The sequence below is a fragment of the Anas acuta genome, chromosome 1 (genome assembly GCF_963932015.1).
Source record: "Anas acuta chromosome 1, bAnaAcu1.1, whole genome shotgun sequence".
NCBI classification, from domain to species: Eukaryota; Metazoa; Chordata; class Aves; order Anseriformes; family Anatidae; genus Anas; species Anas acuta.
Genome location: NC_088979.1, coordinates 87,267,638 through 87,281,448, shown reverse-complemented (window position 1 = coordinate 87,281,448; position 13,811 = coordinate 87,267,638). Strand labels below are relative to the sequence as shown.

Here is a 13,811-nt window from a genome sequence, read left to right as displayed (position 1 = left end):
TGGGGCCGGCCGAGAGCCTGCCCCTCCAGCTGCTGCCTGCCCGCTGTCTGTTTGCTTTACAAAGCCTCCCCGCTCCTGCCAAAGCCATTTCACGGCGGGCTCCCGGCTCGGACAACCAACTCCTCAGCCTTAGGAGATCGCAGCTCCCACGCTTCCCCAGCACCAACCCCGCTCCCAGCCTGGGACTCCCCCGTGCCCGTGCCCGGCTGGGGGTGCTCCGCGCTGCCCCCCGTAGCGGAGCACCCCGGCGGTCCCCGCCGCGCCTCCTCCGGGACCGCTCGCCCGCCGCCTGCCCCCGCAGCCCCGCCGGCACCTGCCGCCTCGCCCCGCTCCTCCTCACCCTCTGCGCTGCTCCCTCATGGCGGCAGCTGCTCCGCGGAGCCACCGACAGCGCGGCCGCACGGCCCCGCCGCCCAGCACCACTGCGGCCGCCCCACCACCGGGAGGGAGGGAGGCAAAGAGAGGGCGGCGCTCGCCTCGCCGTGCCGTGCCGTGCCGAGCCCTCCTGTGCCGTGCTCTGCCCCACCGTGCCGAGCCCAGCCGAGCCCAGCAGAGCCGCCCCGGCCCGCCCCCGGCGCTGTGTGGGCTGCTGCTTCCCGCCGCCGGGAGGGGGCTGGCTGCCGCTGGGCGGGCCTCGGCGGGCGGCTGGGGGGAAAGGGGGGAAGCGTTAGGGGTGGGAAGGAGCTGCGAGAGCATCTGGGGTAAAAGTACCCCCCCCCTTACCACAAGAATCCCCCCATTAAAACATATCCCTAAAATCTGCGCCGGATTGGAAAGGGGGCTTGGCGTGGATGTCGTGGTGCAGCTGTTGGTCAGTGCGGTGCCAAGCAGTGGGCTTGTGGGTGACACCGGGTGGTTTCTCTCCCCGGACCCAGACTGCCACCCCGGGCCCCCCTCTGGCCCAGCTGGGCCCGGCCGAGCATTGGGCATGCAGGTACACGCCAAGGATCTCCTCACAGCACCGCATTTCACACCAGCACAGCCAGTCTCTCGCCCACCTCTCACTAACCACCCTCCCTTTGTGAAAGCAATGCTGAGGGAGACCTAGGTCTTTCATGCACCTGTGTAGTTTCCCCAGGTTTGCAGACCTACCTTTGCGGTAAAGGTGTCCCAAAAAAAGTGCCTTCCAAACCTACAAAAGGTCCCTCTTTTTACACTGGGAAGACACAGGCCTGGATGCATGGAAAACTTGTCTCTCCCATAGTTTCTATACCACATCAATACCCTTGGACTACTTTCCAAACGTACGGATGTCAGTAAGCACACGACTTGGTGGTTTCTATCCTAAACATCAGGCTATCAGGGGCTGTCTCTAAGGCTCCAGGCATCTGGATAACCTGCTTTTAGGAAAACCCCAACAAGCAGTTCAGGGGAAGCCCGTATGCTCTTTCCTAGAAACATTGCAAGATCAGGATGCCCAAGGTTCAACCCCTCCAACCGCCCAAGGCCACTGTGAAACCTAAGGGAGAGAAATGTAAATTTCTCAGTTTCTACACAACCTAATTTGTTTCAAAAGGTCTAAGTCACAGCTTTCATTCATCTGCAACGCTGCTGCGGCAAGGAAAGACAAAGAGGATTCATCTCTGTGTGGACAGACAGAGCACCACATTAAAGCTCACCGGGCCCCGTGAGAAACTCCCTGTGCACTGCAGTGGGTCATGTATTGGATCAAAAGTTGCATTAGACATACTAGCTTTGAGGCAAGTGAACCGGCCAAAGGCTGTCAGTTGTTTCAAATCAACAACCGCATCTTTTCCCATCTTCTGCTAAGTTGTAAGAAGCGAGGGATCTCTCTCTAAGTCTTTAAAATATGGTTTTTAGCACATTGACTGGGAGGGACTTCACGATCCATTACACTGAGAGAAGAGCAGCCTGCTTAATGCAGCAGGGCTAGCCGTGGCTGGAAGCCTGCAGTTTCACGGAAAAAGCATTTTGCTTTCTTTCAAGAAATACCTTGTCCTCCTCCCCCGATACACATTCTTTCAGTTTTTTACTTTTCTGGAGTTTCCTCGTCTTCCTTAACAGAAGCTTGCTGCTGTTATTATCACGTTTGTCTTCTTTCCCATACAATAGTGCCAAGTAATAAGAATTTAAAAACCAGTCTGAAATTCTCATACTTTGCATAATCTTCTTTCTCCTTGAGTTACAAATAAGGTATTGTATTCAATTAGACTCACAGCAGGTGAAAACCCCAATTAGTGAATCCATTTTCTTGGCTTTTTTTCCCTACCTTACACCCACACACCACTTTTTTTTTTTTTTTTTTTTTTTTTTTTGAACAATAAAGGGGAACTCTGAGTCATTCCTCAATTGAAAAGCAAATTAACCCTTTGATCTCCCAAATCAAACTATTACCCACTCAAGAACATCCAGGAGAAAACATGAATGTTGAAAGATTAAAGGATTAGGGCCTATTGACTTTATAATTTGATTTTACGTATTAAAAAACAACACCAATTTAATGTAGTTCTGATTGCTCTCTCCAAATCCACAAGAGCTTTTAGTAATTCTGATTGACCTCAAAATTATACTTTTGCTTTATAATGTAAGCAAGTAATACCACCCTTATTCCAAATTAGTTTTAAACTACTCATAATTTATTATAAAAATATATTTTGTTTGCAGCGTAAATGATTACTGTCTTGGGATTTTTAACTGAAGCAAATCTATATGCCGTACTTAATTTTGAGCCATTTATCTGATAAAAAACAGACTTCTTCCTGTAGAAAATAAAACAGGATTACAGGGTAAGCAGAATTTTAATTCCTTGTGGTGCTTTTCTCATCCAATGGCTATTCAGTCGATTTGGACACCTACACAGAGACCTTAATCAGAAGGAGAACAGTGTTTATTTCTTACACTGTAGGCTTGTGCTGGACTATATCTGATCAAGGTCTCTGTCTCTTCAACATTTACCAATACCAAGCACTTAAGGGGAAATTGTAGCGCCCTAATAAAGGAGGGTTAATCTGCTTTCGGTGGAGGTGTCTTCTTAATAATTAGAGACTGGCTTAGTACCCCAAAACTCAAGAAAAGAAAAGATGAGATGTATTTTCAGGTAGTACGACTGCACTGCTTTCTGCCCAAATGTTCACGGAACCTGTGCATTCGAGAGTTCTCATTTGCCAAACCTAACACGTTATTCTCAGAATTCTGTCACTTTTCTATAAGGAAAGAGCCGCAGATATGCAAACTTTAAAAATTATGATATGAACATAAAACAACTGATTCTCAAATAGTATTATTCAAGTATAAATCTGCACAGGTTTTATGAGGGAGATCAGCATCAGTACCCCATGTTACAGACAGATACGGAAACGTGAACACAGAAATGTGTAGGGACTCACCTAAAAGCACATAGGAGGGCAGACCTAACTTTGCTTGTAAGATTAACACTTAATTTCTTTAGCTTTTTTTTCATTGAAAGTAAAGATACAGTATTTTCCTATCAGCTGAGTTTTTTTTCTCTAGTTCTGCGAAGCGTGTAGCGCTCCTTGTAAGCGTGGCTTTACTATTTCTCAGTTATCTGGGCACTGGATTAGCAAGCGTTTGCCTTGCATATAAGAAGACATTGTGGTGCCCTGTGTTGGGCTGGCTAATCCGCTACGCTGTTTGAGCCTATTTTCTTTTTCTTGGTATAAATAAATGCGAAGAATCACTTGGGATGGCACGATGACACTTTTCTGGATCATCTGTCTTAAATATGCTCCAAGGGCTGACACCTCCAGGATTTCTTCTGTGTTTGTTGATAGCCCTCTCAGACAAGCCAAGAAGAGAAGACTGGTTTGGATGATGTTTTTTTTTTTTTTTTTTTTTTTTTTTTTTTGTCTGTTCACACATTACCACTGCAAGCACACTAAAACACTGTAAATGCAATGAAGAATACAGTTTTGAAATTCTGCATTCTTTTTCCCCAATGCTGCACTGCAATTTAAACACTCAGTGAAACATGCATTCCTATGTATAGTTATAATCAGTTATCTGCACCATGGGAGGGCTGAGGAGGGAGCATGCCACTTCCCATTCGGAGGGAAACACAGTTTGTATCCTGCATGAAGGGAGATGAGTAAGTGCTTTTTCTTAGACAGGGATCATCCTTCACACCATAAGGCAGCCGTGTTCTTCTGAGGTGTTCTTGCATCAAATAGAGTAGGAAAAATCTGTTTTTGTTTTTTTGTTTTGTTTTGTTTTGTTTTAATAAAACTATTTCTGTAGTAAATATTACAGAGCTTGCAGCAATTTAATGCACAGTATGGAAAGTATCCTTACACAGCGTGTGTAACAGGAGGATGTGTATTCCTGTCGAATACACAATGGCACAAGCTCTGCCTTCCTTTACGAAACTCCTTTGGGCTATGCCTGCTTTTGCTGTAGTAAAGACACCTGATTAAACAGAAGTCCTTGCTACTCTGCAAGATGAGCATCACAGAGCCATAGGAGCAGTCTGTGTGTGCCTTTTGTCATGCCACACTGCGTGCTGTTGATAGGAGATGAATGATAGGATGCCTGTCATTTTAGGTTTATTAAATATATGTATGAATTTCATCCTATTAAAATCTTGGACAGGCTAACTGGGAGACGGTAAAATTCTTAGCTGAAAGTGGCAATGCAGACAGCCAGCAGTAGCAGAGCATTTATTCAGCTCACTGCCAGGTGTATGATCCTAACAGAGATGCAGATTGCAAGACTTTCAGTCAGGAGAGTACATACGGTTGCATGCACCACTGGATGCAGTGGACAGCACATCCCAGTTCCACCAGTGCTATGAGCTCTGCAGGTAAGCACCTGGAAATACCAAAAGCTCTTTTCTCCCTCCCATGCCAAACCACAAGAAGTAAAGAAAATTAAGAATGGAATAACCCCCGCTCTTCTGGGATGGAGATGAACTGGGGTCTGGGTAGTCAAAAGAATGGGAAGATCAAGAAGCAAAATGCTGACAAAACGATAGATAAATAAAAATATTAAAAATAAAACAACCACCCTGCAGTAAGGCTGCTGGAAAGCTAACCAGAAAAGGAGCCTATAAAAAAAGACTTAAACTCTCTCAGCAGCAAAAAACTTATGCCAAGCAAAACTGCATGCTAATCTTGACAATCTACAAATAAGACTTGAAAAATAGTAATTATACATCATAAGTTCTTGGTTGGAGGAATCTGTATTGGCAAAATGAATGGCTATCATTTCAGTAAGTGAGGTTGTGAAAAAGTGCAGACTAATAAGGATAAATTAAACAAAACAATGAAGGCAAACTCTATTTCTTACTTTCCTTTGCATTCCCAGTTAGAAATAAATGACTGTTTTGCCTCCTGGGGGATTAAAATAAGCAGGATTTCATAAACTCTCTTGCTCACTGAGTCTCTTTTCACCTCCAAATCTTTCTTTCTGTGCATAAAATTATGTTGCAAACACAGTAGCTGGCTTCCCAGATCATGAACTTCTCTGCTGTTTCCTATCAATGTAGAGGTCTCAACCGCAACAAACTCCATCTTGCAGGCCTCCTTCACTCAGAGACCCAAAAATGTGATGCTAGCTACTGATCACCATGCATTCCTGGTGGTGGAGGCCACTTGCAAGCAGCCCTCTCTTCCAAAGCCTTCCACAGACATTAAAGGAGAAGCATTCATTCCCTTTTCATTAATCTACTTTTTGTTTGCATCCCATGAAATATGTATTATTGACACTCTCATCAGATCTGTTTTTATGACTAAAACCATACAAACAGAAAAGTTTTTCCTTCATTCAGGACATTCTTCTAAAAGAGCTCTGTGCAAATATTATCTCAAGGAGAAAATACTCATTTTGCCAAAAGAAAAAAAAAAAAAAAGCCACCTAGATCACACTAGGAGATTTCATGTTGGGATATTCCAGTGGTTAAGTGTTCAAAGAAAAGGACAATGGAAATCTATTGCATTTTATAACAGCTACAAGCAGGCAAGTTTCCAGTCAGACCACTAATCAAGCAAACTTTGCATCTTTGAGTTACTGGCGTTCATTTTTTATGTTTTAGCAATGGATCCTTTGCACTGCTCTTACAGAACTGTAACTTCTGTTGCTTTAAAATATACTTTGACCCTATCATAGCCACTATATTCTTTCCTCTATTATTATAATGGTCATAATATACATAATATTTTAATATATTCTAACAAAGGGTCTCTGACTATTTTTATGTGCACACTAGGCCCTTTCATCATCTTCCCAAGCATGACCCTAGCAGGTATGAGAAGGCCAAGGGCCCTTTCTTGCCTTTTCCTAGACTGGGCCACACAGAATCCCAATGTGAGAAAGGGAGAGCTCTCCCTCCCCTGTAAATCAAACTTTGTTTGATTTAGTCTCCAAACTGGAGAGGCTTCAGCTTCTTTGCTATGCTGTCTCTTAGTACCTAACCAGTGTAACACAAGCAAAGCTTACCCTTCCTGCATAGCACAACTGCTTTGCTCTCCCTTCCTAAATGTCCAACATTTATGTTGGACATTCAATGTTCAAATATCAGGGGAAAGCATAGCTCTGCACATGGGGGTAGGACATACAGAAGCTTTTTCTGTAGGAGGCAGCAGCTCCACCTAACAAGCCTCACCAGTAAATCTATCCAGACTAACTCCTTCATCTGATCCAGGTGGTGTTTCTCAGGGTTTATTTGCATAGAAATGCAGCTTCAGGTTAAGGTTGTGCAACTAGTCACAGATCGAGGTCAGACTTCACAACAACAAGAAAAGTAAAAGCCTCTCATTTGACTTTTCTGAAACAAAAACTTTTAAAGTTCTTTCCAAAGCAATAATCTATGACAAAATGTACTTCTATTTAATTCTGTTTGACTACAACATGAAGCAATCGTTCATACAGTCCTGACAGTGTGTGCTGTCTGTAATGGCAAGTGGCGACAGTCTCATCTTGTCCATGCCAAAGAGTGAAAATTAATGTTTATATATACATTCATTTGAAACAAGCGTAGACATATAGATACCTACATCAGCAAGTGCTTCCAGAGACAGATGAATCAGTATTATCTACCATGGAGACGTGTCATAGGTCATGGATATTAGTTTATCATAATGGAATCTGAATTTAATTTAGCACTTAAATACTGCGGTAAAGACAAATACAGAGGAATTTTCAGGGGTGATAAAAATTATTTCACAGAATCATAGAACGGCTTGGGTCAGAAGGGATCTTAAAGATCATCTAGTTCCAGCCTTTCTGCCATGGGGTGGTACCTTATTTCTTACCTAGGTGTAAGAAAAGGATTTTGTTTGAGTCTCCTGTGGCAAGTTCAAGCATTTACACTTTGGAAGATACTTCACATCATTCCAGATGCCTTCTACTCCATTTATTTACTTAACTATAATTTGGCTCTTTCTAACTACGTAGTCCTCACAGCTCTTGAATGTAGGCATCTTTGTGTAGCATCTTTTATATCCAGCACACTAGTTTGCTGTTAATTCAGGAAACAATCCTGTGGAAGTTAGCTGATGATAGAAAAAAAGTTTTGCTAGACTGTATTTCACAGTTTAAATGTGACGTTTAAGTCTAATAATGGGAATGTATTTAATAAAACTCAGTCTCTGGGTATACTTTCAGTATTTTCTGAGTTTGAATTCAGCCAAACCTCTCACAGTACATTTCAACAAGGCTTCTGTTAACTTGCAGTTCTACCGCCGTGCCTTCATTCCACTCTCTGATCTCTGTTATTGAAGAAAATGGTGTCTCTGGTGAACAAATAAGCACACAAAGGAAGATTCCCGTTCTAGCAAAGCAGCCAGATTAGCCATAGGAAAACCTGCAATGAGAATCAGAGATACCTTGTCTACCCACGTCAAAGAGCCTTGACATATATGACCAAAGGAACACAGATGACTTTCGGGACCTACCACTATCAAATTAAGGACAATGGTGACTTTGTGGAACTCAAAATCAGCCAAAATGCATTTTTTTCTTTCTGTATCAAACATTCATCCTTATTGAACTAATCAACCAAATTAGTACTTTGGATTTTGAACATTTTTTTCATCTTTAAGAAACAAAAGTGCCTCTAAATCCTGAACATTCTGTACAACCCTAAAATATTAAGGAGTTAAACCATGTTTATGCTCCATATTAACATTCTTAGACCCCCATGGCTACAATCTAACTCTCTTGAACATATCAGAAATGTCAACCTACCTACAATTCCACCTCATCAACATCTTCCACTTGTTCTAAAATAGTCCAGACTTAAACAAAAAATTCTTATTGCTCAGCCTAAGCGGAGTAAACCATCTTTACCATGTTTTTTTGCCACCTAATACACAATTCCAGATTATATTAAAAGTTCAGAGTACCCAACTTCAGACTTACCTGTCTGAAACATCAAAACACTGTTTTTGTTACCTCCCTCTCAAGAAAAAGAAAAAAAAAAAGTATTAAATTCAATCAAGATTTCTCCATATGTATATATGCAGAGCATTCACAGGATCCAGACCATTTGTGAATTTCATACTGTCCACTTGGACTACTAGTATCTTTTATGCCAGAATAAATTTACTAAGCATAGATAACACTACCTACTATGTAGAAGATGATTTTCTCAATGTTCTTAATGATAGAAAGTCATCTGAACTTACACTTCCTGTCTTAGAAAACATTACAACTGTTTGCACATTCATCCTTAATTCATTCAACATAGCAAAATCAGACTGTCATATTAAGAAAATGTAATGTTGTTTTAAATTATCATTGTTCTCTTGAAGTAAATAGTTTTCCTTTAATTACTATCAACAGCTCTGGCTCACGATTGCCAGCTTTAGAACCAAATGTCATTTTGCAAACAATTATCACCACTTCAGTTAATGTCTTTACATTAATATGCATCAGTTCGGGGAAAACAAAGCAAAGATCTTCACTTTACCTTCTAAATAAAATCTGGGTTAAGATATGTGATGTCTAGATACTTTTGTGCCACAGTAATGAAATTTGGTTTTGCTTATGGACATTGTACATTTCATCAGTATTCAGAAATTAATCTCTTGTTCCTTTTCCATAGTTTTGTTGCTGCAGTTGGTCTTACTCTTAAAAATCTGCATTCATTATTTCTCAAATTATTATCCTTCCACCCATGTCCTCCAATTTGTTCTGTTTTTAGGGTAACTAACAGAGCAAATAATTTATTAAGGATAAAAATAGTTTTGCAAAGATTTGCAAAGCTGACAGCCTAAGAATTTTGCCGAATGGAGCCCAAGTAGAGAGTAAAGGATTAGACCCTATCTAATCCACTGCTTTTATCAAATCTTTGTATTTAATACTGAACTAAAAACTTTGGAGAGTTTTACTTTTAGCAGCTTGCCATACTGTTTATTCATTTGGCTTTATTCTATGAATTACAGTTTGGAAATTAAGGACAAGAAAGATTTCTTGTTTGTGAGTATGGCATCATCATTAAAAGTCTTCCATCCCCCAAGCAACTAAATATAATAATTTTTTTAGACTCTATGCCATATTGATACTATTTTTCTGTTAACTTGCTTGGTAAACACTACACTTCACTGAAGCTAGCATTTATTTTAAAATGTTAAATTGGATTATATTCAATGAATATAATCATTTGGTGATGATAGCACACTCCATTGGGTCAGAGACGAAGAAAGTGACTGGTTTTGATAGTAGTTTCCATGTTAATTCTGTTCATGAAGCTTGCTAGTAACCTGGAGACAAACTAAGCCAGTGGTACCATATTTATACTGTCATTTAATCAAATGATTTAGTTTATGAAATAGCCAAGAGAGATCAGCTCTCCAAAGCTGACAGTATGTTGGCTATGCAGACTTTCTACAGGCTCTTTATTTTACATCTACACTGCTGTGTGTGTCTGCCCTGAAAATAATAGTCACCTCTTGGGCCAAGTTTCACACAGTGGCTCTTCTTCATATTGCTGAGAGCTTGACCACTCTCAAGTAGACTGGCCACAGTACTGCTCTACTTTCCAGTTAGTGCTCCCGTGGACCTGAGGCGTAATTGACGTGTACACTTATTTGTTTATTTTTAAACTGTCTGAACTACTGTGGGAATTGTTCTGGTCCAGGAGAGCAGTTTCTTTATGAAACTAGTTTGGTTTGTCCCTGCAGAATTAGATCCATCATGTTTAGTGACCAAAACATCTCCCTCCATTGAGGGAACCAGGAGAGTTCTAGATTAAACCCCTGTGACTTGAATGCCATGCAGTAAAATATAAGCACAAAAGCTTTGCTGAACCAGATCCTCAAGCTTTCTTGATGACCCTACCAAAGTAATCAGCTGGTAATCAAATTAATTATCTTTAAGTGGTGTATTTCCTAACCAGAAATCAAGTGATTTGACAAAAATGACTCACGGTCAATGAGGTCAATTATGACTATGAAATCTTACTTTCTTTTAAAGTGTACTGATTGCTCTATATGCAGTTTCTAAAGTTTGCAGCAGTCAAATTGTCTAAAGAAAAACTATTGTTTCCATTCCAAAACTCTATAAGCTGGCACATTTTGACAGAGTTTACTGAATTCAAGAAGCACTGCTGGTGCATACCAGCAGAGAACCTGGCCTCTCACAGCATTTCTTTTTAAAAATTTCATTATATGTAAATGAAAGGTCTAGGTAGCACTTTTCTAAAAGCAACTGGTAAAAGGTAGGACTCAGAAAGAAGAACACATCTGCTCTCTTGGACTCCTCTGCATTCACAAAGACTACAGCATCTTGCCAAGTTTGTAAAATGCAAAAACGTAGTGTGCAATGACAATGCTCTAACCCTTTTAGTGCATCTCCTACTACCTACTGAGCTGAATTTTACCTCCAGACAAAATTTTGGCTGCATTCCTTAGTGAGTACAGGTTGTTCTGACATTGGCAAAATTAATATTCTCTCACTTAAACAGTTTGATGAATTTTTAATGTCATCAGCTTGGTTGTTCCTAGATGGGCACAGTTTATATAAATTAATTCCAGCCACCAATGTCAACATTTTAAAAAGACACTCTTATCTTCTTAATTTAGATCATAATGCTGAAATTATACTTTTATCCACTTTGTATTTTTGTGTAATTTGCAATTAAGAGGGTAATTTAGTTATATTAATTATTAATTATAATTTTTATGTGAAGAACAATTTAAGTGTCTGTCAGAAGTTTTTTCTTTCTAACTCAACATTTAATAAAGTAGTAAGTTTGACACTACATAATTTGGTGAGAAATTTAGCACTATTTCAATGAATACAAGACAAAGCACAGTGTTTGAAAAAAATACTACATATAAGCAATGCAGCACTATTCTATATTATTTTTCTTACATATTCATTTATCATATAAACATTATTGGTTTCAATAATGTCTATTTTATAAATAAATTTGGGTCTGGTACTCCTTACCTTGACACTATCAGGATGACCACAAGTAGGTATTATGGAATTAGGATTGTAACTAATTTACTGAAAATACTGCAGCACCAACCTTGGATTGGTAGGTATGTAAGAGCTGAACTGGGATTTTTATTTTTAAGTAACCCTTCCTTTTTATTTTATCTATCTATCTATCTATCTATCTATCTATCTATCTATCTATATTTATATATATATTTTTTTTACCAGATTAAGGTATAATGCAGCTGTAGAGTGAGAAGTACATAGAGAAACCAGAGAACTTTAACCCTAACTGCATATTCCATCAGTCAATGTCCTAACCCAAAGTTTGGTCTATTATATGGTATAAGGTAAAAAAAAATAATTAAGAATTCCTACATCTTTTGCAGGCATAGGAATAGGATAAAGGTGGATAGGGAAGCAGTGGGCATACAATATAATAAATTCCAGCTGGTACATCGTCTGTCTACTGGTAGGTATGCTGGAATACATAAATGATCAAAAATAATCCAATAATAATAAATAAATTAAAAAAAAAAAAAGATCAACAAAGTCTGGATGAGTTTTTGGAAATAAAATCAGACTTTGCAGCACAAGTGATATGAAAGCAGAAAGATGATTCAAATGCAGAATCTTATTTATTATACATTAGGTAGATCAAAGCCTCACAGTGCTAACAAGGCACTGAGTGGATGTTGCCACCTGTTTGGCCTCACTTGCAATGGGAACCTGTTAGTAGAAGCTGTGTTAAAGGTTGTCACTGTGCATTAGCCTTATGAACAGTTTACATTGAAACACCAAGATTATTCTTATTTTGCTGGACAGATTTAATCATTATTCACCAGCAGAAATGTTACTTTCTTCATAAATACAATAAAAAGAAATCTGTGTAATTCAGGAAAGTTTCTAACCTCCCACCCCCAAAAAAAAGGTTGAAGGTAAATTCTCTTATTGAGACATATCATATACTTTTCTGAGATGGTGGCAAAAATGGCCTGAAGAGAATAAAATTAGAATGTATTTCTGCTGTCATTTTGGAGAGAGTGCTGAGCCTTGCAGCAGGCTATGCTCAGAGAGGAAAAACTGTGGAAAGCAAATTATCTAGGGAAATAAAAAAATCTGGAAAACAGGGCAGAAGGCAGTTTTATTAGATTTTTGGGGGGTTGTTTCTCTGTTTTGTCGAACTTCAACAAAAGAGGAAAGCTATGACAAGCAAAGTATGTGGGTGTAAATGTGTTACAGTTATTGAGAGAGTCTAGTAGAAAGAGAATTGAGGAAAGCTGAAAAACTGCAAGAGGCAACAAGACAAGGCAAGATGAGGCAGTGATGATCTGTGTCAGTGTCCTTGAAACTTGCTGCAGAACTGGCAAAACAGATGAGCAGAACTTGCAGTCTGGAGATTAGGATCTCAGGGTTTTAAATGAATATTTGTAGGGTATAAACTTATGCATAACTGAAAGAAAAATGAAGAGTGAGTTAAGATTCAGAAAAACCTGTTTAAAGTCAGCAGAAATTTCATTGGGGTTTATAAAACTGGGGAAAAAAATAAGTACTTTAAAACAACATGTACCAAAGGAGCATTGTTTGGGAGATCTCTGAGTGTTATAAATACACACAACAAATACATCAATCAAAACCAGTGTAGGGACCAACTTAGGAGAAAGGAGACCCATTGCCTGACTTCATCCAAGCATAAGAGGACTACTGAGAGACTGCACAGCGTGCACATACCATAGGTGAGTTTGATAAAGGATTCACACTGACAGGCTCCTTTCCATTCCTTATTTCTAGAATAGTGGACAAATGCCCCAGAGCAAAGCACTGCTAAGGGTTTTGTGCTCAGTGTTCTCAAGAGAAAACTGTGCAGATAGAAATTCAAGTTTTGCCAGCAGCAAATGTTTATTCTACAGGACTATGGGCACCGATGTGAAAAACCATGATACATGAGGAAATGCTGAAAGCCAGATTCTGATCACTTTTACACTGCTAAAAATAAGAAGTAACTGCTGAAATCAATGAGCATATCTTTCAATCCAAGCAAGCTGCTTTTGGCACAAAGCTTAAATTTGATTTCCAAACTTCTGACAGTAAGTCTGTTGGGAGCCTAAGATGACCCCACCATAACTCAGAAGACTCAGTAGGTTTTTCTGCTCATTTCAGGTTGCTTGAGTGCAATGAAATGTTTATTTCCTCCAAACTGGAAGCAGGAGACGAAATGATAGCATCTGTAAGCAAACACAAACACGCAATGACCCTAGCAGTACAGTTTTCGTTACTTTTGTGCCACAGAACTGAAATAGTGGAAAAGCAGATGAATTGGTAATGTGCAGGAGAAAACACTGGTCGAATAGGAAGAGGGAGAGCACTGTCTGCAATTCAGCAGTCTGCTGAAATGCATTTAATGATTTACATTGCCTGGTAATATTACAGCAGTATTAAAAGAATAAGCACTT

At 39.8% G+C, this 13,811-nt stretch overlaps 1 protein-coding gene across 19 annotated transcripts in view; it reads right to left on the bottom strand.

Annotated features, from left to right (window-relative positions):
- The window catches only part of DMD (dystrophin), a 1,220,482-nt gene that overhangs the window by 87,624 nt on the left and 1,119,047 nt on the right, over positions 1–13,811 (bottom strand). For 3 of the 19 annotated variants that reach the window (XM_068686823.1, XM_068686825.1, XM_068686824.1), the window contains exon 1: positions 341–573. The exons of the other annotated variants lie outside the window; for them this stretch is intronic. In XM_068686823.1, the coding sequence (XP_068542924.1) occupies positions 341–360 (20 nt within the window). In that variant the 5' untranslated portion in view covers positions 361–573. Of the gene's footprint in view, positions 1–340; positions 574–13,811 lie in introns of those variants that run through there. 19 annotated transcript variants of the gene reach the window in all.